The sequence below is a fragment of the Corticium candelabrum genome, chromosome 11 (genome assembly GCF_963422355.1).
Source record: "Corticium candelabrum chromosome 11, ooCorCand1.1, whole genome shotgun sequence".
NCBI classification, from domain to species: domain Eukaryota; kingdom Metazoa; phylum Porifera; class Homoscleromorpha; order Homosclerophorida; family Plakinidae; genus Corticium; species Corticium candelabrum.
Genome location: NC_085095.1, coordinates 106,522 through 130,346, shown reverse-complemented (window position 1 = coordinate 130,346; position 23,825 = coordinate 106,522). Strand labels below are relative to the sequence as shown.

The window sequence follows — 23,825 nt, the reverse complement described above, 5'->3', positions numbered from 1 at the left end:
TGTCACGTGGCATAGGTGCCTGTAAAGTGTTGCCGCACGGATCGAACTACGTAGCACTCGACATTCGGTCTGACACATCGAGTTTGTTTGAACGAGGCTTATCGCATCGATGTCGACGGTTGACGACTTGGATCCCCTCACTGCACTTCTCGAAACGAACGCAAATGGCGAGAACGTCACGCCAGAGGTCTCACCAGCACCCATTGTGCGTAAAGTAGTCATAAGCTATTCAGGTGAGTCGGAAGGAGATCTTACCGTCACACAAGGTTTGTCCGCATCAAATTTCGTATGCTCTCTTCGCTCGTCGGTATGAACAAAAATTTTTGCAGGAGAATTGGTGGCACTTACGGACGACGTTCACGGTCACGAGGGCTTTGTATATGTTACAAAAACGGATAGTGGTGAGAGTGGACTTGTGCCAGGAGAATGTCTCGAAGAATCAGGTTGGTATGATGTCAGTCATCACTCAACATTGATGTTTATGGTCATAGAGAGGTGCATGCTGTTGGTACACGTACTTTGTAGTGTAGTGTACGAGACGTTTGTCTTTATGTTTCTGAAATGTTTTGTTTCGGTTCAACACATTTATGTTTTTAGCATGTTGATGTTGTTATAATGTGAGGCTCCTCCTTTCGGGACGTTTCTTTGCAAAAACTATGATTTTGGTGAATTTGGGCAAAAGGAATTGATGCGTTGTTATGATGTCGTGTACTGTAGTCTACAATGGGTTGCAAGATACCCTGAAAGAAGAAATTTGTGCGGGAGAAAAATTGTGCTTTTTCTAGAAACATCACTACTTGTGTGGAATTAATTTGTGCCACAATAAGGCCATGCGCAATAAGGTCATGCGCAAGGGAAAAATATATGTGGAAATTTACTTTGTGCAATGGGCCTGTGATCGCACAAAATCGCATCGATTTTTCTCCCGCACAAATTTCTTCTTTCAGGGTACATGTATTACATTTTTATAACCAGCTGGAAATCAATTGGCAATTACATACTATATATTATTATTTTCAAAATTTATTTATAAGAAATTACTAACAGACAAAACGCGCAATGTCTTTGTATCATACGAGCATTAATATAAATAAATAAATAAATATTATTTTTTGGTAACCCTGCACCTTTAAGTTTTAAGACGGTAAGATTTTAGGCCACTAATACACTAATACTGAGCTAACAGAGCTAGGAACAACTGATTACAAACGAGAGTAAGAATGTCAGGAAAATAATTTTTGTCACATTGTTTGATAGGATCCATAGGAATGATGGTTGTCTATTATGCTGTCTAGCACAACAGTGCATTTTCAAGCATTATGTATTTAAAATCCAGAAATTTTACAACCACACCTACGAATAATGGCGCTATAGCTCGGTCTAGCCCATGCTATTCTATGCCTCTGTCAGAGATAAATATAGGATAGCTGCTAATGTTTTGGCATTAGGGTTAGTTAGAAAGGTTCTCAGTGGCTGTTCTATCAGTGTTGGAAAGTATTCTTGAGTTTTATGAAGAGCCAGAGGGTCACAATGAGAGGTCTAATGTATTCTGTTTTCCAATCTTACCAGTGTACTTGATTTAATTTTGTGGTAAAATATTTGCTAAGACATTGTGATGAGAAGATGCACTAGTCTGGAGTTTTCTCATATAGAGACTTGAAAGGAGACGTTAAATAGCTACATTAATTACATTTCTTCATATATCTTTAATCTGTAGTTGCTGTTGTAGTTTTTTTTTGTGTATTTGTTAGTAGGGAACTGCACTACAAGTTCGAATGAAAATATAGTATTATTGTTATTATAAATTACTGGGTATGTTTTGACTTTTGAATCAATATATGAATTGGTTGTGTTTCAGGTTCATCAGAATGTGTCACCTCACACCCTGAAGTCATGAGACAATCACAAGTCCAGCCAGTTGCGACATTTGATGACACAGACGGCAAGCAACAAAAGCAATCAACAGCCACTGCTTCCACAACAGCAGCAGAAGAAGCTAGACACGATTTCTCAGCCATTGAGAAGCATCAAATTATTTCGATTGGAGGTGGACAAAGTTGTATTTGTTGTGTTGTGTGTATATATGAGGACATAACCACTGATACAGGTACTGACAGAGAAGGCAAACCAGTGGTTATAGCATCAGCCTGTCGACTTCCCGACCGTCGCAGTATTGATCACAGTGAACTGCTTGAGTGCGTCTGATCGACGAGTAGCATTCGCAATGTAATGAAATCGTTATGATTTGAATGTACATGTAGGTACTTGAAATCCACGTTAGATCCATATGTGGAAAACGACTACACACTCGTCTATTTTCATTATGGATGGAGCAGTAGCAACAAACCGGGACTGAAATGGCTATTAGCTGCATACAGAGCATTTGACAGAAAGTGGGTTGTCTGGTTTGCCCCTTTGTACTGTACACCAGGTTCAGAGTCTCACTGTGTGAAGGTACAAAAAGAACTTGAAGAAGCTCTACATTGTCCATCCGTCCATGTTCATCAAGATTGTGATGGGAATGTTCAAACCAATTATTAGGTCTTCGCTTGCTTCTCATCTGATTTCCGTTTGTTGTGACGTTGTTTCTGATTTAGTGTGAAATTTGGACGTAAAGTGACATATGTAAATCGTCTGTCTCAGTTGTCGGACACTCTCTATGTCGACCAACTGGACATTCCAGACCAAGTCAGAGAGTGAGACACTCGCTGCTTTGTTTTCGAGTTTGACTAATGTTGCGTGTGTCAGACACGATTCCGAACTCTGTGAGAAAGACAAGCCGCAGCCGTCTGCAATGGGCAAATCCACGTTCCACATACCATCAGGAGAGGCAAACATGGAGACGCAACAATTTGGAGTCTCATTGACATGGCCAGTTCAGCTTGTCACATGTGTTAATCAACCAACCAACATGTATTATGTGTATTACATGTAGGTTGAAGAAACAGTCAGGTGGTGATGACATCCCCAAGCCTGTGCGGATGTCAGTCGAATTTATCAGAGTTAACAGTTAGAATTCCCTCATCTGCTTTTTCTCATTTCCTCACACTTTCGTATCTCGTCTATAGCCCTTGACATTGAAGGAATTTTTCGGAGAGCTGCTGGTATTGGCACGATCAAGGAGATCAAACAAAGAATGAATGAAGGTAGTTCAAGTTCACAGTTTGATTTCTTAGAAATCGCATAGTTGTGTAGGCTTGAGGGTCCAGCTGGTCATTTTCCCCTACAAGGCAAAGGGGGAAAGGAACGGTTGGATCTTCGAGCCTAAAGTCATACAGTCATGCCTCCATTGTCTGCAGGACAACATGTTGATTTTGGATCCTACTTTGACCCACAAATTCCTTGTGTTATTCTGAAGACGTTTCTCAGAGAACTTCCAGAGCCGTTGTTAACGTTCGATCTCTATGAACCGGTGATGGTCCTTCAAGGTAGGATGTTATGTGCATGGGAAGTCTATCAGATATCTAATATACAGGATATTGTATTGTAGATCTCTCATCCGAGGACTACCTTGCAACTACTAAGAAACTACTAAGAGATCATTTACCACCCCTAAACTATACAGTGTTGAAGTATATCATGCAGTTGTTGGTCGAGGTAAGTTGTGTGTGTGTGTGTGTGTGTGTGTGTGTGTGTGTGTGTGTGTGTGTGTGTGTGTGTGTGTGTGTGTGTGTGTGGTATGTGTGTGTGTGTGCATGTGTGGTATGTGTGTGTGTGTGCATGTGTGCGTGCGTGAAACGCTGATTGTATGGTATCGCTAGGTAACAGAACATTCAACTTCAAACAAAATGGGTGCATCGAATCTTGCCATTGTTTTTGGACCCAATTTACTTTGGTCACGGACTGAGGCCGCATCACTAACTGCAATGTCACATATCAACACGTTCACCAAGATAGCCATTGAAAACTACAATTTTCTATTTGAGAATTAGCTGTTTCAATTGGCTTATTTACATACAAAACTATGCATTGTCGTTATGTTCTTGTGTTTAATAATTCAAGTGGATTTCTCCACTTACTTTACATCGCTATGAATCTTTAAAAACTCTACCCAGAGCGATGACACTTACAATAATGTTTATAGTAAACAGGCTCAAAAAGCTTGGCAATAAACAATACATTTGCAATGAAAAGGTCACAAAGCAAGTCCATTCTAGTTTACAGTGTCACCAGCAAGTGTTGTGTGCCAGAATACTATTGTCGTTGTTTCAACTACTAGACTGCTGTTTCTTGATCATCTTGGGCTATTACTTGACGTTTTTCAGCCGCTAAAGAAAAGGGCAAATGACTCAGGCAATCAACTTGTTTTCTACCTGACTACTACACAAACAAGCACGCACAGATAGACAGACAGACAGACAGACAGACTAAGATCACGTGATGAAGATGGAAAGCTGAATTTGATTGAATTTAAATCGTACTGACAGTGAATACTGTCAATAACATTACAACGTTGCAATAGTAATGTTTTAGCTAAAAAGACTGACAGAATAGTTTGTAGTAATGACTCTGTAAATGATAGCTACAAACATCAGATGGCTGTTCGTTAGAGTTTTCTTCTATGACAACTATGGTCGTTTATCTTGAACTCTTAGGGCACGTTCGATTTACGGTTCTGGAACTAGAATCAACGGGGGTGAACGAATAACTTGCGTTCGATTTGCTAGGATTCTAGTTCTGGAACTGCCGGAAGATTCCAACAGTTCGAACTCTAAACCTGGAACTGCGGCATGACCACACCCTATTATCGTCTGATTACCCGGACATTTCTGCGAGAACTTCACCTGACACTACCATCGACCTGTTCCTAACTTCAAGTGAGATTCTAAGTCAACATTGGAGACCATCAGGAGTTTCTAGCATCCCAATTGAGCAGTCGCCGTCTCCGGAATGTAGCGAAGACGTTACTCTAGTAGTCCTGCATCGGCGTCAGATGGTCTAGACCAGAGACTGAACTGAACTGCTGCAACGATAGCCACTTTGTCAACGGTTGCTGCCATTACGTTGAATCTGCGCATGCTTGTGCATAGTACGATTCTGAAAGTAGAATTAGCATTCGATTTAGAATCTAGTTTTGTCAGTTCTAATAGTTCTAAGACACACCCAGTTCCAGTTCGAGAACTGTAAATCGAACGCGCCCTTAGTGTTATATGTAGCCTTTTCTGTATTAGCGTTGATGTTTTTGATAAATGTTCTTTGACAGACAGACAGACAGAGATTTCAACTCAACTTCAAAACTGCAACACGAAGGTCATAATGAGAAAAAATCTCAGTAACACTGACTGTATCGTAGATTGCTCTACCCAGTTTTTCAGCCACTAAGTTGGCTCCGGGTAGTTTGCATTGTTCTCTTTTAAGTGTTAGATGTTTGTTTGTTTTTAAAATGTAGTTCTAATGAACTCTTAGTTGCAGAACTTTACGTAGTTAGTTACCTTGCTAGCATTGTATTATAGATGTATGTTTGAAATAAATGTTATTTGACAGACAGACAGACAGACAGACAGACAGACAGACAGTCCAAGTTGTCTTAGAACTTGCTGATTTTTAGCATATTGTAGACTGTAATAATGTCTTGTACAAGAAATATATATATATATATATATATATATATATATATATATATATATATATATATATATATATCATGGTCCACATCGTCTGAATCGACATAATGCTTTATGTGAGTCTATTTGGCAATCACTCCTCATTGATTCCAAACAAGTTGTGAAAGAACAGAGAAGCTCGGGTCAATCCAAATGCCGCCCAGGTGATGTCTTCCATCCGAATTTCTTGAATGGACGGCCTGGATATTTTGACATCACTGTAAGAAACACGTTGCAACCATCTTACATTGCTCGAGTTGCTGAAACATCAGGAGTTGTTGCAGAAGCAGCAGAAATGGGCAAGGATGATCGTCACCATGCAAGAGTATCTTTGACTGGTGGTACATTTTATCCGTTGGTAGTTGAAACACTTGGCCTTTGGTCACCAGACAGTCTAGAGACTTTGAAGTCTATATCCTCAAAAGTATGTGCTGTGTTAGCTGTTCCCTTCTGGAAGGCTTTAAAGAATTTGCTAGAGCAGCTTTCTGTTAGATTATGGATTTATAACGCTAGAATGATATCTAGCCGCATACTTGCGGAAGTAGCTGAAGTCCTTAGTTGGGACTTCCCTGTATGTGAGTAGGTGTGTAAGAAATAAATAAATATATATATATATATATATATATATATATATATATATATATATATATATATATGTATGTATGTATGTATTGACAGATAGACAGACAGACACAGACAGACAGACAGACTAAAGTTGAACTCAGTAGCAGTAGCTTGTTTGCATTTAGTGTTAGAAATGTAACGTAGAGTTTGTGTTGACAGACAGACAAATAGACAGACAGACAGACAGACACGCACACACACCATACAGACACATACACATACAGATTCACTGTGACCAACCAGCTGGCACAACACATGGCACTGCATTACCTGCTAAGTATGCCTGTAGTTCTCTATCAGTCCCTTCTAGACTCCGGTTATAGGGCGTATTTCCCTGTTAGAGAGAGAGCAAACATAACACAACACAAGCAATACAGAAACGTTGAAATACCTGATAATCTTTACGTAGTAGTGATGCTCCCGCTTCCACTAGATGTTTACACACAGTACGATAACCATACCATGCTGCCTTATGTAAAGCTGTTTGTAACCTGAAAATGACATAACACTACTTATGCAATAAACTCCTGCAAGCAAACACACAACAAACAGCAAAACACACAATGAACAAACACAATAAACAAACAAGCAAACACAAATGCAAACAAACAAAAACAAACAACCAAACAACGAACATCAAACAAACAACAAACAGCAAACAAAAACAAACACAACAAACAACAAACAAACAAACAAACACAACAAGCAAACAACAATACACAACAACAAACACAACAAAATACACAACAAACAAACACACAACATATGCAAGGTAAGACTAACCGATGGTCATCCACAAGATCCAGTGCTTCTCTTGGAACTGAACACATCAATACATTATTGATGTTTACTACCGATGTGACAACACACAAGCTTTCCTTACGCATTTGGGTTAGCCATCGTACCGTCTCTCTTCGATTGTGTCTTGCGGCATGATGCAAAGGTGAAAGACCTTCTTTGCCTCGAACTGTCAATGCTAAGCCCATTTCGTTAAGTGCTTGCATCTGACAGACAATACAGTTACTGAGTATGCCTAAGCCGTCGATTCAGTAATCAAGGAATTTAGTAAATTACTCGCTCTGTGTCTCCACGCTTGGCAGCATCGAGCAAAGCTGAAACGTAACCGATTGAGAAGTGGTGAATTTCTAATGTGTAATATACAGTATTGTGTGTGATTACCTTTTGCCTTCCTGATCTCTATGACATCCCTGGAATAGAAATGAAATAGTTAAGGATACTGTACAGTACTGGTGCGTTGAGTTGTAGTGTGATTGTTAGTGTTCTTTGTCTGGGGTTTAGTATGGGAACTGTACCGGGTTATGGTGTGTAAGACACAACGGCTTTATAACGTGTATAGATAATAAAAAACGTAAATAAAAAATAAAAAAATATTAAAATAACACACACACACACACACACACACACACACACACACACACACACACACACACACACACACACATGTACATTTGTTGGTGATCGAGATTGCATCTCTTCTCTATTAGAACTGTTCTTAGCAAAAGGTCCTCAATTTGGTCTTCACATCAATCTGGATAAATGCAAGATTTATTGGCCATTTAGGGGACCATACGTTCCCTCAATTTCCTACTGAAATTCATAGGCTTACTGACGGATTGGGACTGCTCGCTTCACCAGTCCATGTGTCAGATATTTTCTTTCAAAATACGGTCGCTAAGCGGATAGACAAAGTCCTTGATAGTCAATCACATCTCAATGACATAGATGACCCCCAGGTTGAATTACACCTTTTGCGTAGTTGTTTGAGTGTCTGTAAGGTCAATCACCTTTTGCGGACTGTAACACCTGGTCTGACAGAGAGTGAATTTTCTCATTTTGATAGAGGTTTGAGACAATCTCTAGAACTAATCACTCGCTCACCTATTCCAGATTCCTCGTGGCTCCAGGCGACACTACCAGTTGACACAGGAGGTCTTGGTCTCAGAGAAACACTAACCTCATCAGTGGCTCCTTTCATAGGAAGTTGCAATACCACCCAAAAGTTGATTCAGTCTCTTAAGAAATGCAGGCAATTCGAACACCGAATTTGCTGAAGAGGCATTTCGTCATGATTTTCAAGTTTAAGGCAAAAATGAAGCGTACAGTATTCTTGGAAAGAAATTGCCTGCAATGCACACTGTGGATCTCAACACAGCTTCTCAGCAGAATATTCAATACATTGCAATGTTTTCAACTCCTTAATGGAAAATGGGAGTTTAAGAGACAAAGCTCGTCTGAACACAATTTTGTCGAACCATGCGAGGGCTTGGTTGTGGGCACTACCCAACCCCAATCTAGGCCTCACCATTCCTCCGCATGAATTCGTAATTGCGATCCGGACATGGCTCGGCATTCTGATATTTCCTCTTCCACCATCTTTTGTTTTATGCTGTTGTGGCACTACAATTGATCTGTTTGGTGACCACCTAATCAGCTGCCCTAGAGGTCCGTTACGTGTTCAACGTCACAATGCTCTTTGTGAAGTAATATTCCAAGCTTTGCTTGTGGTCAAAAAAGAACAGAACTGCTCAGGTTATGATTCAAGCAGACCATGAGACGTATATCATCCAGATTTCATAGATGGTCGACTTGGATATTTCGATGTTACAATCCGTAACTCTTTACAGCCTTCCTATATATTGAAAGCAGCAATGCATCCTGGTGCAGCAGCAGAAGCAGCGGAATTTGAAAAAGATGCCAGGCATGAAGCCAATGTTACCACAGCAGGTGGTCTATTCTATCCAATAGTTTTTGAATCTTTGGGTTTCATATCATCTTTCACTCTAAAGACTTTGAAAGGAATATGTTCGAAGACATCATCAATCAGTGGGATACCGTTTCCTCGAGCTTTCAAGAACATATTAGAACAGTTGTCTGTAAAACTATGGTGCTATAACACCAAGATGTGACAGGCACGTATGCAATTAGAAGTTTTAGATGTTTGTAGTTGGGATTTGCCTACCTGACTTGAGAGAGATGTTGGGAGGGATGTTGGGGTATTGGGGTATTGTAAAATATAATGTATGTGAAGCTACTATATATATATATATATATATATATATATATATATATATATATATATATATATGCAGTAGTATACATCGCCCCTCCTTCGTACGGGCAAGATACTGTAATGTAAAGATAGGTCTGGGACACGTCACGTGCAATCTTTGTTGCAAGGTCCCGGATGTGCTGAATGAATTCGAATCTTGCTCTTCAGGCTTGTTTTGATAGAAATTGACACACTCCCCGTGTAGAGCTTGCTGCAGAAAACGTGTAGGTTGGATTTGGTGCAAATGCAATCAGAATTTGGAGAGAAATGAAAGCACTAGAAGAGTAAGTTTCGTCGGCAAGAGATATTCGATTGCTCGAAGCTTTGCGAAGGACGACAATGCATACAGTCTACACAGGACTGGTGTGAGCGTGTGTTCAAATGAACTGGAATGTGTAGCGTTTGCGTCATCAAGAAATTTTACGCGGGGGTCGACCCTTGAGAGGGGACCCGGTGCATAATTTTATAAATTTTTTATGCAACCTTCCCCTGTGTGTGCTGAGTGTGCGTACCGATTTCGGCTGTGAACGGACAAAAGACGTGGCCGCCAAACACGAACAAACACACACAGACACAGACAGACAGACAATTTGAGCTTTATATATAATATATGAAATAATGAAAAAAATTGAATAAGAAAATAACTTAATTTTTAAAAAATATGATAACTATATATACATGTGCCATACCACATGTAACCATCTGTATGTTAGCTCCACAGCTTACTTTTCATCTGGTGACAGAGGACTGTCTGCAGCTTTCGTACCGTTAGCCAAACTATACAGACATAACATCGTACCCAACATTAACACACACACAAACAAAATAAACAGAATGCTACCGACATGTTGCTAACACCGACGACGGATGGTAAAGGATGCTCCTCACTGCATCAACACAACCACTCAGTATCACAATGCAATCACATTTGGACTGTAACTCACTGGCTAAATCCAAACGAAGGCGGTAACTGTAACCGTATCTCGGTCGGTCTCCGGAGTAAATCCACTTTGGGATCGGGTTCGTCTTCATACACATCAGATTCCTCAGGTGTGTCCATTAGGTCAGGAAGTTGGATATCGTTTAGGTCCAAAACATCATCAGCACGTGAGACCTCCACACTGCCCTCTTTCGATGGCATCTTCCTTCTGTAGAAACTAACAGCCGTTCCATGAGCTACTCTCTGAATCTTCGGACTGCTACTTCGTCTAGCACCACTACTAACGGCAAGTAAAACGTATATCCATTTTTCTCACCGTGAATGAACAAAAAATACGTGACATCTTACGTCATCTGGAGTGTTTGTACTCGCTTTCGGAAACTGTCGTCTAATTCTAGTATGTAGATACCTTCATGATGAATATCTGCTATTGAAAGTGACTTCTCTTCAGCCATATCGACACGAAACAACTTTTCAGTGTCTCCGCTGAGATGAACTTTTGAAACAGATACCAGTGTTACATACGATAGTCGAATGACAGATGACCCACCTCAATCAGTGAGTAAGTGACCTACCATCTAGAAAGCACCACTTTTCGAAAAGCCGTTTTGATTCGTTGTCGCTTGGTTGACAGTACTTGTCAAGACTGAGTCTGATGTCGCTTAGGTCACAATGTGCACTGACATACAGCATGCCAAGTGGCGTAGCTGTTCAAGAAAACTGAGATTACCACGCAATTAAATATGTTTGTTTAACACTGTTACTACATGTGGACAAATGGTGTGTGTGTGTGTGTGTGTGTGTGCACGTGCGCGCGTGTGTGGTGCTGTAGCTCAATTGGTTAGAGAGTGAACATCTGGAACTCTGCAAGGTTGTAGGTTCAAGTCGCAGTGATGGCGAGCTATGGCATAATTCCCTTAAGCAAGAGACTTACACACAATTGCTTCTCTCAACTCAGGAGTATAAATGAGTACCTGGTCATTGACTGGGGTAGACATGCCCTCTGACTTGGCATCATGCAAGTAACATTATGCAAGTACCAGATGGGTACTTGTGGGCCTTGGTGTCCAGTCCCAGAGCTGCTCCATAGTCAGTGCACCTGGATGCCAAGCTCCAGGTGGACTGTAGCACTAGCCCTAAGCCTCCACGTAGTGCATGAAGGCCCTGTCTCCAGAGGCAGGAGAGCTTGACATTTGTCTATCTGTGTGTGTGTGTGTGTGTGTGTGTGTGTGTGTGTGTGTGTGTGTGTGTGTGTGTGTGTGTGTGTGTGTGTGTGTGTGTGTGTGTGTGTGTGTGTGTGTGTAGGACTGTCCATTCGTCTTGTAACCAAGCATGTTTCTACGTGTTGTGTGCAATGAGAATGCTAATTTCTCACCCATATCTCGTACAACGTCGAGATCATGATGCGATTCGTATTGCTCAAGAGTTATTTTACGAACGGCCACTTTGACCATGGCCGGTTGTGGAGTGTATGATCTGAAATTCAGACAACAGACGACATTCAGAAACGCAACAAAGCCGACTTGCATAGCTGCATCTACGTGGGGCCTGCAGATGTCAGTCCCTGACGTTTTACTCTCCGAACCATATACACTTGGTTTTGTAATGTGACAGTGATAAGTGACGGCAAAAGTCTGCACGGCTCTAAACAATGAAAACAGATAAGCAAATCACTGAGACACGATTTGCACAACAAGTAGCACAGTGCAGTAGTCACACCTTGGATGCCTGCTACAGGTACCTGCTTATACAGACACTAGATGCATCTCTAAAATGCATCTTCCTTGTTGGCTGATTAAACCCGATGTCACATTGAAATCTAGTATGCTTGTATACAAAACTGAAAATGTATGTATGCATGTACATATGTATGTATGTGTATGAAATACCAGTAAAAAGGGCAGCAGGTATAAGGAAGAAATACCCACAGATATAGTTGTAAGTTACGCCTGTTAATACATAACCCGTGCAAAGAAAGAGTTCAGAATCTAGTACAGCACACACGCACCACACACACACACACACACACACACACACACACACACACACACACACACACACACACACACACACCAGTGTAGAAAATAGGGAATTATTGTGGCTCGGACAGACTGAGCCTAGGTAGGACTTTCTTGTATGGTGTTACATGTATAACTAGGTGCCTCCCCTACTGTAGCCATTTTGCATGTAATTATTTACAACCAACTTCCAAAGGAGAAATGGCGTTAAAGGCAGCTGAGGTTTCTCTGGATAAAGCATGCTAGGAGACACCTAAGTTCATGAAATTAATAGTTACACTATTGGAAAGGCCATCACGTGCTAAGAGACAAGGTTTACACTATCATATATGCGTACGATAGATGTTTTGAATGTCTTGTCCCAACACGTCCCAACACTGGTGCAATATTTGGTCGGACAAACAACACACTTGGTGGGACACTGTCCTATGTCCTACAGTTATTTTTCACACTGCACACACACACACACACACACACACACACACACACACACACACACACACTGACACACGATTTGTTTGTCACCTCAACACAGACTATTATCGTACTAATTCATGTTCAGTGCACATAATGCTGTCTGTTACATTTACCTCCGTCTATTTGAATCGGCAGCGATCGACGAGTGGTGAGCTCCACCTTGCTACATTGGGCTATTCGAATCCCGTGGCCTCCGACATAAAGTCCAGCCTGTCAACAAACAAACAAACACACTGACGTCGAGTTTTTTACTAAAAGTGTATGTAAACCTACGAGCGTCCCTGCGGTCAAAGCAAAAACTTCTAATATCTTATCGTCAGTCGATTGTTGTCTGAAAGGTGAGTCCTAGTAACATAGTATTAGAAACATACTGCGTCGTTCAGAGATAAAGTAAAGAGAGACTGACATCTGGAGGTGATCCCCACGGAGTTGTACCCGACGCGTATTTTGAGATATTCAATAGTACAAGGGCTATTACTCTGTGTTCTTGTAATCGCGGTGTCATGTCTCTGCCATCACACTAAACAAGAGCAAACACAAAGTCAGACATTTGCATCACCGGCAACAGCATGTTTAGCAATGATAACAACAAACTATTTAATCAATTAATTAGATTAACAGATTGTATCACGTGACCATAAAGTAACATTTAAAACTATTGTTAATTTATTATTGTAAAATTTATTAATATAAATATTAATCAATTAATTAATTAAAGCAGTTACATGTAATACATATGCATCATATGAGCTATGCAATCCCAAAAATTTTGCTTAAATCAATTGAAATATTTGAACAAAAAACATCAACGTGTTAATTATATATAATGATAATATATAATATAATTTATTTAGTATATTGGTAATAATTAATTAATTAAAGCAATCACATACATAATGATTACATATCCTATGAGCTGTGAAATCCCTACAACATGTTTAAAGTTAAAATATTTGAACATCAATGTGTTTGATGCCTAAAAATGCACATGCAAATTAAAAGACTAAAACATCACTTGACTTCCAGTTTTAGCCGCCATATTTTGGGTACGGTACACTATTCATGCCTGCTACACGTGAGTCTGCCCACCTACGTGGCACATATGCATGTGATGACAAGTTTTATGTTCAGATAAAAGACATGCAAATGGTGTCAAGTCTATGAATGAGTAATGTCCAGTATTAGTGATGCAGACATAAAGAAGACAAAATACGGTGACCCATCTCTTTCCTGGCAATGACCCTATAATGCTCATTTGATGCACAAGATGTGTGTGTGTGTGTGTGTGTGTGTGTGTGTGTGTGTGTGTGTGTAGCTCAATTGGTTAGAGAGTGCATTTTGGAGAATGAAAACATCTGGGACCTTGCAGGGTTGCAGGTTCAAGTCACAGTGATGGCGAGCTATGGCATAATTCCCTTAAGCAAGAGACTTACACACAATTGCTTCTCTCGACTCAGGAGTATAAATGAGTACCTGGTCATTGACTGGGGTGGACATGACTGCTGGCTTGGCATCATGCAAGTAACATCATGCAAGTAGCAGACAAGTACTTGTGGGCCTTGGTGTCCAGTCCCAGAGCTGCAACATAGTCAGTGCACCTGGATGCCAAGCTCCAGGTGGATTGTAGCACTAGCCCTAAGCCTCCACGTAGTGCATGAAGGCCCTGTCTCCAGAGGCAGGGGAGCTATCTCCGCAACTGACCTTAAGGTCGATGTGGAGAGCTTGACATTTGTCCATGTGTGTGTGTGGTGTGTGTGTGTGTGTGTGTGTGTGTGTGTGTGTGTGTGTGTGTGTGTGTGTGTGTGTGTGTGTGTGTGTGTGTGTGTGTGTGTGTGTGTGTGTGTGTGTGTGTGTGTGTGTGTGTGCGTTACACAAAAAGCAATCACCACGTTATCGCACTTTCTACATATCGAGCTGCAGCTCTCTTGTTGTACACCTTACACTTACTAAATTCATACAAATTGTACACATTTTGTTATTATTTTAGACACAATACCAATTACTAACGACTACTAATCGGTTACGTACCACTAGTTTGATGTGTCTATGAAGGTCTTTAAATTTCTGCTGGAGAAGTTGTTGACTACCAGCCTACGGATCAGTGCGCAGAGCCATTGCAATGATGTGAACACAAACGTAGAACAAATAAACACCTACACTGAGATAGTACATTTTATTCCTCCATCGTTGTGTGAACTTCTCTGGATTCGCTTCTATAATTGTCATGAGTATTCGTGATGTGCTAACATATACACTGTATTTGATCACGTGATCACTCACCTCTTGCCCCATGAAATTCAAGTGTCACGTGTGCATCGGCACCAATACTGAAGTAATTATTAATTACATCTAAAGGTGGCTAAACATTAACAAAATCATTAATATTATTTGCAATTATTTCTTCTTAGTATTAAAGTATCTTTTTATTAATTTTTTCTATTTTACTTATTTCTATTATTTGTTTATTTTTCTATTTTTTCTATTTCACACTATTTTATTTATTTTTATTTTTATTTCGATCGGTCTGTCCAGTTTCATGTCCAAATATGCGACCATAAAAAATTTAATTGGTCTGGCCTTAAAACAAAGATCTCCATGGCCTGATTTTGTGAATACTGTTACACTAGGTCTCTTACACTTCTGTGACTATAACAAATGTATTTAGGGTCCACTACTGTAAATTCACAAATGGTTGTAACCATAAATGTTTGTAAACTTCCTTCATGCCTCTTGAACACGTGTGTGGAAGTGACAGCGAGGCTCAATAAACATTCGGGTAAATACCTGCGTCCTCAATGTCTTTGATTTTGTAGTTTGCAAAAGCCAATTCGCCAACTAAGCTTTACATTTCCAAACAAGAGTGTCTTGGTAAACTTACTTCTATTCCAAGTTGTGCGGTTAGTCCCGCTATTGCTGCTTACTATGTTAGTGAGTTTTTGGACGTTGTCTGCATAGTCCTAAAAAGGCTATCAGCCAAGTGGACTTTACTCTTGTGCGCTTAGTAGAATGACTATAAAATAAATAAAATCCAAGTATTGATGGATATCTGAACTACAAAAGTTAGTGAACGATTTAAGTTAGTAAATTCTTGCAATTTACGAAATTAAATAGCTTACAACATTTACTGATTTACAGTATGATCTCTAATGAAACATGGACAGATCAGAGTGGCCACCTACTACAACACGCAAACGACCATTTAAGGCCATAATTGTCCTTCACGGTAGAACAGGTACACAACAGTGATGTACCGAATATTAGTATACACTGTACTTATAACCTTAATTAACTTAAAAACCATTTACTACCACTGCAATAACTATCTATAATACACACATCATTGTACATCTCAATACATCATGCCTGCACAACAATATATAAGCCTGCCATAGCATAAAGTTCATAATTGCACGTACTTTACTACAGCCTTTACTGTACAGTGACTGAGTCATGTATTGATTGCCTTTATCAGAAACTCATATATTGAAGTTGAGTTTTAATTAAAATTGAGTGAACACAAAGAACTCATTGACATTTACCTTTCAAAAGCCGCTAAGATATATTTACATAGAAAAATACTTGCACATGTGTTCTCGTGCAAAATGTATCACATTGAATAATTCATACTTTTGATGTTTGGGTTCAAAGACTACTGGCCATTTACAAGTCCATAGCCTTTCAATAATTATATCACTTTGACTCGTACGTATTCTACAAACGTTATGCAGTGTCACCATTGACCATTCAGTCGGCTCCAGTTGCCAAATGTGGCAACCTATTTAATTAACTAGACAGTTAAGTAAATACTAGTCAAGCCAAACATGTACACACCTTCAGTCATACTCTGTTATTGTAATCTCCCACTATAAATAGGCACTGGGTCACAGACAGACAGACAGCAAGACCCTTACAAAAAAGTTCTCATCTCTCCTCAATGAATACAGCTGCAGGAAGACTTCAGCTCTCAGTGGACAGTCAGAAACATTGACCGGAACCATAGGTCCCTTTCGTCTTGTCATAATGTGTATGTGTATTTAGTGTGTATACAGTGTGCATTGTAGTTTTAACCAGTTTTCATGTATGTACTAGATGTAATGGACACATAGATTAGATATTGCTTTGGTGCTATAGTTCATTTATGAAAAATATCTGTATTGACAGACAGACAGACAGACAGACAAACAGACAGACAGACAGACAGAGACAGACAAACTGGCAAGCAGACAGACAAACAGGCAAGCAGACAGACAGACAAGACACTGCTGTAATGGTCCTGTTGTATTAGTGTTGACATTGTTGTTTAGTTATTGTCTTAGTGTTGCATTAGTATTATTGTAGTCTGGTACGTGTCCTATAAATAGGCACTTGGTCACAACACATGTGCACTAATCACCACAAACACACACATAATTAATATAATTAATGACAAACCAGACCACAGAAAACACTCTGTTTACCACAAGACGTCTGACCTTCACAACTCCTTGCAGTTCCTCTACATTGTCAGTATTGATGTCGGGACTCGTTACCACTTGCAGATGCCATCTGTCCAAGATCACGACTTGTCCCGTTCTAACAGATTGTAATATTTTATCCATCGGCTCGTCGGTGTACGCCTAAACACAACACAATCACAAAAAAGCTCAAGCAAATAGAAAACTAGACCAAATCTTGTTAATTAAGTTACTCAAGCCAGAATGACTGCTCTATTAGGCAGTAAATCAGAATGACAAGCAATAGAAAAGGCTCTTGGTATGTTGGACATTCAAAATGAATTGGCCTATAGGTTTGCACAATCTTTTTCAACAAATTTTCATTTCCATAATCACAGTTGTATATACATGTACTCCCTTACATGTTGTAATCGACTACAAACTTTATATCATACAACATTTAAAAAATAGAGACAACAGAGTTGGTACTTGTATAGTCAAACAAACCAACAGTACAAGTCAGAATTAAATTCACTGATTTCCTTTATCCCTTGGAGTCCAGTAGACAAACAACATCTATCATTTGACTGGTTTGCAGGTGCTCACAAAATCATGAATGATGGAGTATCAGTCACTACCAAATTTGAGCATAACGTCAGCCTCACGAGTATGGTATGAATCAGACATTAGATTGTTGCAGTGCAAAATATTAAATTAACGAGTTTTAGAGCAACTATGAATTAATGTTCTTTGGTAGTTCATCAGATCAGTAAAATGTATGTTCTAGGTGAACAGTGCTCAGTTGATTGTAAAACCAAGGTCAGTCAGTACACGTGAATGTCTCGAGCTGTAAGAAGAGGTTAGGGGTTCCCTAGGTGCTAAATGCGTAAAGTAGCAGACAAACCGTAGTTCATAAATGACAACATGCAAATGCAAACACTGACTCTTGACAAGTGTGACTACAAGCTAAGCAATCAACAAATACTGTGGCTTTCTTACCGCTCCCCAATTCAAACTCCTTGACAAATCATTTCCGGTTCCCAGTGGAAGTACTGCAACTGGAGGTGGAGGTCGAATACGTAGCTTGTCCAACTCTGAGAGCACCCAACCAACGGTTCCGTCTCCTCCACAGGCCATGATGCGAGCACCAGGCAGACTACTGAACAGTCGTAGACCTTCCATGGGCCCACCAAGTGAAAGATCGAACACCTGACGAGGATTCAGCAACCACTGAAATTTATGCATCAGCTTGCTACCCTAAAAGAAGAGACGAAACGTATTAAAATCACGAAGAACACAAATGACTTCATTACTGGATTTTGTCTACATTTCATTACTTATCAAATGCAACTTGTCTTCACTATCCATTAACTTAAACACATCATAATAGTTTGGTATATTATAGCTACAAAGTTAAAGTTAATATCAATAAGCATTGCTCCCCATACCTGATTGTCGCCACTTTTAGGATTGATAAACACAACAATTGGTGTGTGATGTGCTATTGTGATAGGTCTGATCTAGAAGGTCCAAATCCCAAATGTAAGTAATAAATGATGTTAATACTTCGTACTATAGTTTGACAACAACTCACAACAAAAGGAGATTTCTTCTCCTACAAGATGACGACCAAAGTGAGCACAACTAATACAGCAAGCCATATATATTACTTACATCTGTGGATCTCTTTGAGTTTGCTCTTTTCCACGATGGTTTCCTCTTTTTCTTTTTTTGAGACGACTTTGTGGGCGGAACGTGAGATATCTGAACAATAGAAACTATCTCATTTCATTTAAAACTTACACAAATAAGTGAGAACTGTCAAACATGGAATTTCCTTCTAAACCCTTGGATATTGTCACTAGAATAATGCTGTTTACTATATACTCAACCAACTTTCCTTCATTATCAACCTCAAGATTATTTATTTCTAAAATACTTTTATGCATCCTCTCTATGGCAGTGTTTCCACTAAAACTTTCTGATTAGTAGCCACTTGGCTAAAAAAGTTTGCTCATTTGTAGCCAAGCACTCTTTCAGAGCCACGAAATAATTGCACAAACATTAACTTAAAGGAGCACTTCACCTATTGACGCACGTGTAGTAAACGTTAACGTACGTTAAGGCTTTAAGCTGCAGACCGAACGCTTGCTGTGTTGTGCGGCTCATTGTTTTGGTCTTGCTTTCCGAGGCCAACTATGAGAGCACACAAGAGACGGGTCTAGACGCTTCAGGCGACTCTAGCAGTGAAAGAGAACAAGTTACAGTTCATAAGCTACTCAGTCGTTCGTACGTTGTAGACTCCACATGATCGTCTTGAGCGACTTGCAATCGCTCAATCTTTCGCACTCTCTTCCGTGTTTCTTTCTACGAATGGACGCCATACCACAGTACAAAAGGGCTTTCGTGATGCAAAACACACACGGAAACGTGCGACACCACACATAATCACGACTCAAAGTGCCTTCATTCTACAGCCGAACCATCGCTGTATGTGTGCTTTTCGCCGTCGATTGAAGATGAGTCAGTGATGCGAAGGCACGTTTTACTTCCGTCTAAGCAAATATCAAAGTGTATGTGAAGCGGAAAAATGAAACTCGCATTTAGTGGACGTTATTTGAAAAACTGCCACGTAGGTTTTTGTTTTTTTGCCTTATTAGAATGCTCAGCTATCAAGTTTGCTCTGAGATAGCGCCAAACTTCCCAACTTGATGTGTGACCAGAAACGATTAGCGGCCGAGGGCGGAGTCAGAGTTGTGCCGACCGGTGAAGTGCTCCTTTAAACAGGTAACAAACTAAAAGACAACAGTTACTATTGATTCAAGTATAATCTGGTCTGACAGAGAGGTATATAGCATGTATGTAAGCATAGAGGTAGACACTATGCTTGTAAGATACAAAAAAGGTGTAGAGACGGTACACTGTAACAGCTAGCCAATTTGGCGAGGACAAATTACCATTTTATAGCCAGTGACAGCTGTTTGTAGCATTTGGCTACTTGGCGATCGGTCAGCGGAAACACTGTCCATGGTTAGGTATACAGTGTGTGTGTGTGTGTGTGTGTGTGTGTGTGTGTGTGTGTGTGTGTGTGTGTGTGTGTGTGTGTGTGTGTGTGTGTGTGTGTGTGTGTGTGTGTGTGTGTGTGTGTGCTTAACTGTATAGTAGAGCATAATACCCCTTATCACATCAATTAGAGATACAAGAAAATGAACAACACATGTAGTATCAATCAAACTAACATTAACCTTTATAACGCCATAAAAATTAATTACTTGTTGATCGTCAGTGTCCGTCCTGCCCCACAATTTTTTTATTTTCTGGGTTTTAAATCAATGATTTTTCTCTTGAAAATATAAAAACATAAAAACTTAAAAAATAAAAAATAATTTTTACAAATTTGACGATCAACAAGTAATGAATTTTGCATAGCCTAACATGTGATTTGATGCTAGTAAAATGCATTACACTACACAGCAGTTCTAAAGCAACCTCAGTAACCATAAAGTCACGAGACTGTGCAATGAATACGATAGCATGAGATAATACAAAGCAAATTACAAACACATCAATCGCCGACGTCTAATTTAGTAATCAAACTCCCACCAAACTATTCGTCTATTCACAAGCCGTACATCGTTCCACGTCTCTAGATATAGCTCAGTTACTATAGATATAGATCAGTTACTATAGATATAGTTCAGTTACTATAGACATAGATCAGTTACTATAGATATAGCTCAGTTACTATAGATATGGATCAGTTACTGTACATGTTGTTATCTATTTGATTACCACATAACTACTATACAATTTACTACATGTATATCACAATTCAAAACCACATAAAGACGCATATCATGATATTACAGTACAGAGAGGTTACTAACCACATTCAATGGTATAATATAAAGCAATTATAAAACTGAAAAATAGAAAAATGAAACAATGCAGAGAATGCATGATAAACGAGGTCATCACTCATTGCCACTTTCGATATTCTACATTAAGTCATATTTTTTAATACAGAGGTGGCTACTTCCTGCACATTAAATATAATATGTGTGATTGCATGTCAACCCACCTTTCTGGCTGGCTTGACTATCCACGCTGGCGGCACAATGAGTGCCTCGTGAATACCCAATGTACACAGTTCTTCTACCAGAGACATATTGAAGCATTGATTGTGATACTAAACACACAAAACAAACAGACATAGACACAAGGTTTCCCAGCAGCAAAGCCACAACGACAGACATGACGAAGTACACTAACTTACCGAACATTTACACCATGAGCAGCTAACGCCAATGAAATCCTTCAAAACAACCACATCAAACGCAATTGAAACTGTTTCCAATGTGTAACGTGTGAGAGCGAAACAACCTTGCTAAGAAAATTGGTAGAAAATCCCTGCGAAACAAAAGAAACTGAAATTAAGAAAATGTCACAATTTTGACTTCGTCACGATCACACCTTGCCACATTGTCTGCACTTGCCCTGCAGTCTTCTCTGGTTCACCCAGTGATGTTTAGTAGCCTGTCACAAACGGTTAGTTAAACATCACTGCCCGTCTCAAACATCACAAAACAGTTTCCTACGTCTCGTCCTTTGGTGTTGGCATCCTTGAACGTGTGTCTACATGTATAGCCGAGCTTCACTGCCTGAATGGCAACAGTCAGCATGACTAATTATTGACCGACTATAAATAAATGAGAAACCCTGATGATGATTCCTACCTGTCGAATGCAGGTTGCATGCACCACCACCTTACATGCTACACAAAGACAAAATTAGATACACAATCTAAAGATATCACATGGAAACCTTACCGGCACACTTAACCTTGTATCTCTTACTACTACTTTTGGACGACTACAAAACAATACATGTTATGCCGTGTGTGTGTGTGTGTGTGTGTGTGTGTGTGTGTGTGTGTGTGTGTGTGTGTGTGTGTGTGTGTATGTGTGTGTGTGTGTGTGTGTGTGTGTGTGTGTGTGTGTGTGTGTGTGTGTGTGCAGACAATATGGTTTGACTGACTGAGCAGAAGTCAGACTCGTTGATGTAGCAGACAGCCTTTGATGCATCCGTGTCCACCCAGATATGTCGACAGTCCTCGGCATGATCCTTCAATCATCAATCTCCTAATATATTAAACATATGACGTATTGTTTGCACTCACTGTCCAGTCAATTCTCTGTGATTCCAACACTTCCTTCTTTAGCTGGTCTTCCACGCTCAGCAGCGGAGCTTTAGACTGAGCCGCCATTGATGGTGAATCAGACCTACCAGCACTGTTCACAGCTCTGCTACACAAATTATATATTTCAACATCGAAAAATTACAATCCTGTCGACAAAGTCCGACATGATGTCACTAACACCAATAACCACACAGAACAAGAACAAGCAGAGCAAATTACAACCGGTACAGTAACAACAAAACCAAACAAACAGAATTTGAATTTGACAAACTCAACACAACAGCAGCAGTCAACGAACAAGTCGCAGTGGATGACTACACATAGACTTATTCTTTCTTGTCTGTTTTTGCAAATTAGCTTGCATGCATGTAAGCTGCCCGCGTAGATAGGAAACTTTACGGATATATAGAGTAGCAGCATTGACATACTGCACACCAATAATTTTCGGTGGCATAAATTTTGGTGCCTTCTGAATTCGGTTTTGATAACAATCTATTCTTGATGGAACTTGCGGGAGCTCAATACTCCTGACTGGATGCACAGTACACTAGAACTACATTTACACAATTGTGCAACACAATTGTAGCTGTGCACTATGTAGTTGGATAATAATTGCAATAAATATAATTTACCATGTTAACAGACATTGCTGTTGGCTCATCTAAAGGTTTGACTTTCGCAATTTCTAGATACTTCATTGGCCATACCAAAATTACCGCAAATAAATTGCAACCAAAAATTATTAGTTACAGAGTAGCAATTTTTAATTAATTCAAAAAAATTACATTCCTTAATTTCATTGTCGTCAAGTGTAGCAACCGTCTACTACACGAGTGTGTTCAATTCTCACAACGAGAAGACAAATATAGTAAAGTGTAGGTAGCTACAGCTGCTACACCGACCATGGCCACCATCTGCTACTGCGACTTTAGTCATTCCCTACACTCGCCACTCTCCACCAGCTGAAAGAAATTCATATTTTACGGTTTGTCGAGATGAGCCTGATGCACACGCGTAAGCAAGTGCGTCTTGCTGACTTCCCGAAACAGGAAAGGTGATGCCAAAAATAGACGGTCACTCACCCTACGAGCGGCAGACCTCACAAGATCGAGTGACACCCCTCGTGCTGCTAGTTCATACATATGTACGCTAACCTGTACGATTCCGTCTTCCTCAGTAGTTGTACTTCGTCAGAATCGTCGTCTTCTCTTGGAGTGTGCATTCGTCTGTACGACATACCGCGCACTGACTCGTTTTCCTCCATTGCGCTCGCCATTCGCTCGCAGCGAGTGAGCAACTTCGAATACCTATAGGAAAGTGAGTGGAGAGACGTGCGAGTACAAGACAGATGCGAAAGCGCCACACGCCGCAACAAACATCAGCAATTAGTAGACGCTCCCGGATGTTACACCTACATCCGGTTATACCTAAATTAATTAATTGGCGATTATTTGATCGAG

General features: G+C 40.0%; 2 protein-coding genes across 4 annotated transcripts; one reads left to right on the top strand and one right to left on the bottom strand.

Moving 5' to 3' along the window:
• The first annotated feature begins 25 nt into the window (after positions 1-25).
• On the top strand, positions 26-4,131 carry LOC134187476 (rho GTPase-activating protein 8-like). Its single transcript, XM_062655599.1, has 13 exons — positions 26-266; positions 330-443; positions 1,859-2,047; positions 2,108-2,195; positions 2,262-2,393; positions 2,455-2,541; positions 2,598-2,696; positions 2,749-2,871; positions 2,936-3,009; positions 3,069-3,146; positions 3,300-3,428; positions 3,491-3,597; positions 3,762-4,131. The coding sequence occupies exons 1-13, from the start codon at positions 110-112 to the stop codon at positions 3,930-3,932; spliced, it is 1,548 nt and encodes a 515-aa protein (XP_062511583.1). The 5' UTR covers positions 26-109; the 3' UTR covers positions 3,933-4,131.
• LOC134187475 (diacylglycerol kinase zeta-like) lies at positions 4,127-23,748 on the bottom strand. Of its 3 annotated transcripts, none has more exons than XM_062655596.1 (35): positions 23,520-23,748; positions 22,345-22,471; positions 22,203-22,289; positions 21,995-22,037; positions 21,902-21,939; positions 21,764-21,826; positions 21,639-21,701; positions 21,549-21,575; positions 21,442-21,480; positions 21,247-21,354; positions 18,840-18,929; positions 18,760-18,780; positions 18,614-18,685; positions 18,165-18,422; positions 17,205-17,348; positions 15,013-15,091; positions 14,890-14,945; positions 14,761-14,823; positions 13,139-13,252; positions 13,006-13,077; positions 12,846-12,942; positions 11,779-11,881; positions 11,613-11,713; positions 10,813-10,944; positions 10,586-10,733; positions 10,242-10,517; positions 10,143-10,184; positions 10,024-10,074; positions 7,407-7,435; positions 7,302-7,339; positions 7,111-7,231; positions 7,011-7,047; positions 6,619-6,718; positions 6,498-6,561; positions 4,127-4,268 (listed from the first exon to the last, which is right to left on the bottom strand). In XM_062655596.1, the coding sequence occupies exons 1-35, from the start codon at positions 23,639-23,641 to the stop codon at positions 4,216-4,218; spliced, it is 3,078 nt and encodes a 1,025-aa protein (XP_062511580.1). In that variant the 5' UTR covers positions 23,642-23,748; the 3' UTR covers positions 4,127-4,215. The 3 variants fall into 3 exon arrangements, with proteins under 3 accessions (XP_062511580.1, XP_062511582.1, XP_062511581.1); XM_062655598.1 differs by having other exon boundaries at positions 10,242-10,514; XM_062655597.1 differs by having other exon boundaries at positions 22,345-22,468.
• Between the last annotated feature and the right edge of the window lie 77 nt (positions 23,749-23,825).

Bases quoted from the DNA above. Each gene is read 5' to 3' on its own strand.
- LOC134187475 (XM_062655596.1), bottom strand. From the start codon at position 23,641: ATGGCGAGCGCAATGGAGGAAAACGAGTCAGTGCGCGGTATGTCGTAC. The intron at 22,472-23,519 runs GTTAGCGTACAT...TAATTTGTGTAG, and splicing joins AGGAAGACGGAATCGTACAG to CAGAGCTGTGAACAGTGCTG. The intron at 7,232-7,301 runs GTAATTTACTAA...ATTGTCTGTCAG, and splicing joins AGCGTGGAGACACAGAGCGA to ATGCAAGCACTTAACGAAAT.
- LOC134187476 (XM_062655599.1), top strand. From the start codon at position 110: ATGTCGACGGTTGACGACTTGGATCCCCTCACTGCACTTCTCGAAACG. The intron at 444-1,858 runs GTTGGTATGATG...GTTGTGTTTCAG, and splicing joins AGAATGTCTCGAAGAATCAG to GTTCATCAGAATGTGTCACC. The intron at 2,872-2,935 runs GCCAGTTCAGCT...TATTACATGTAG, and splicing joins TTTGGAGTCTCATTGACATG to GTTGAAGAAACAGTCAGGTG.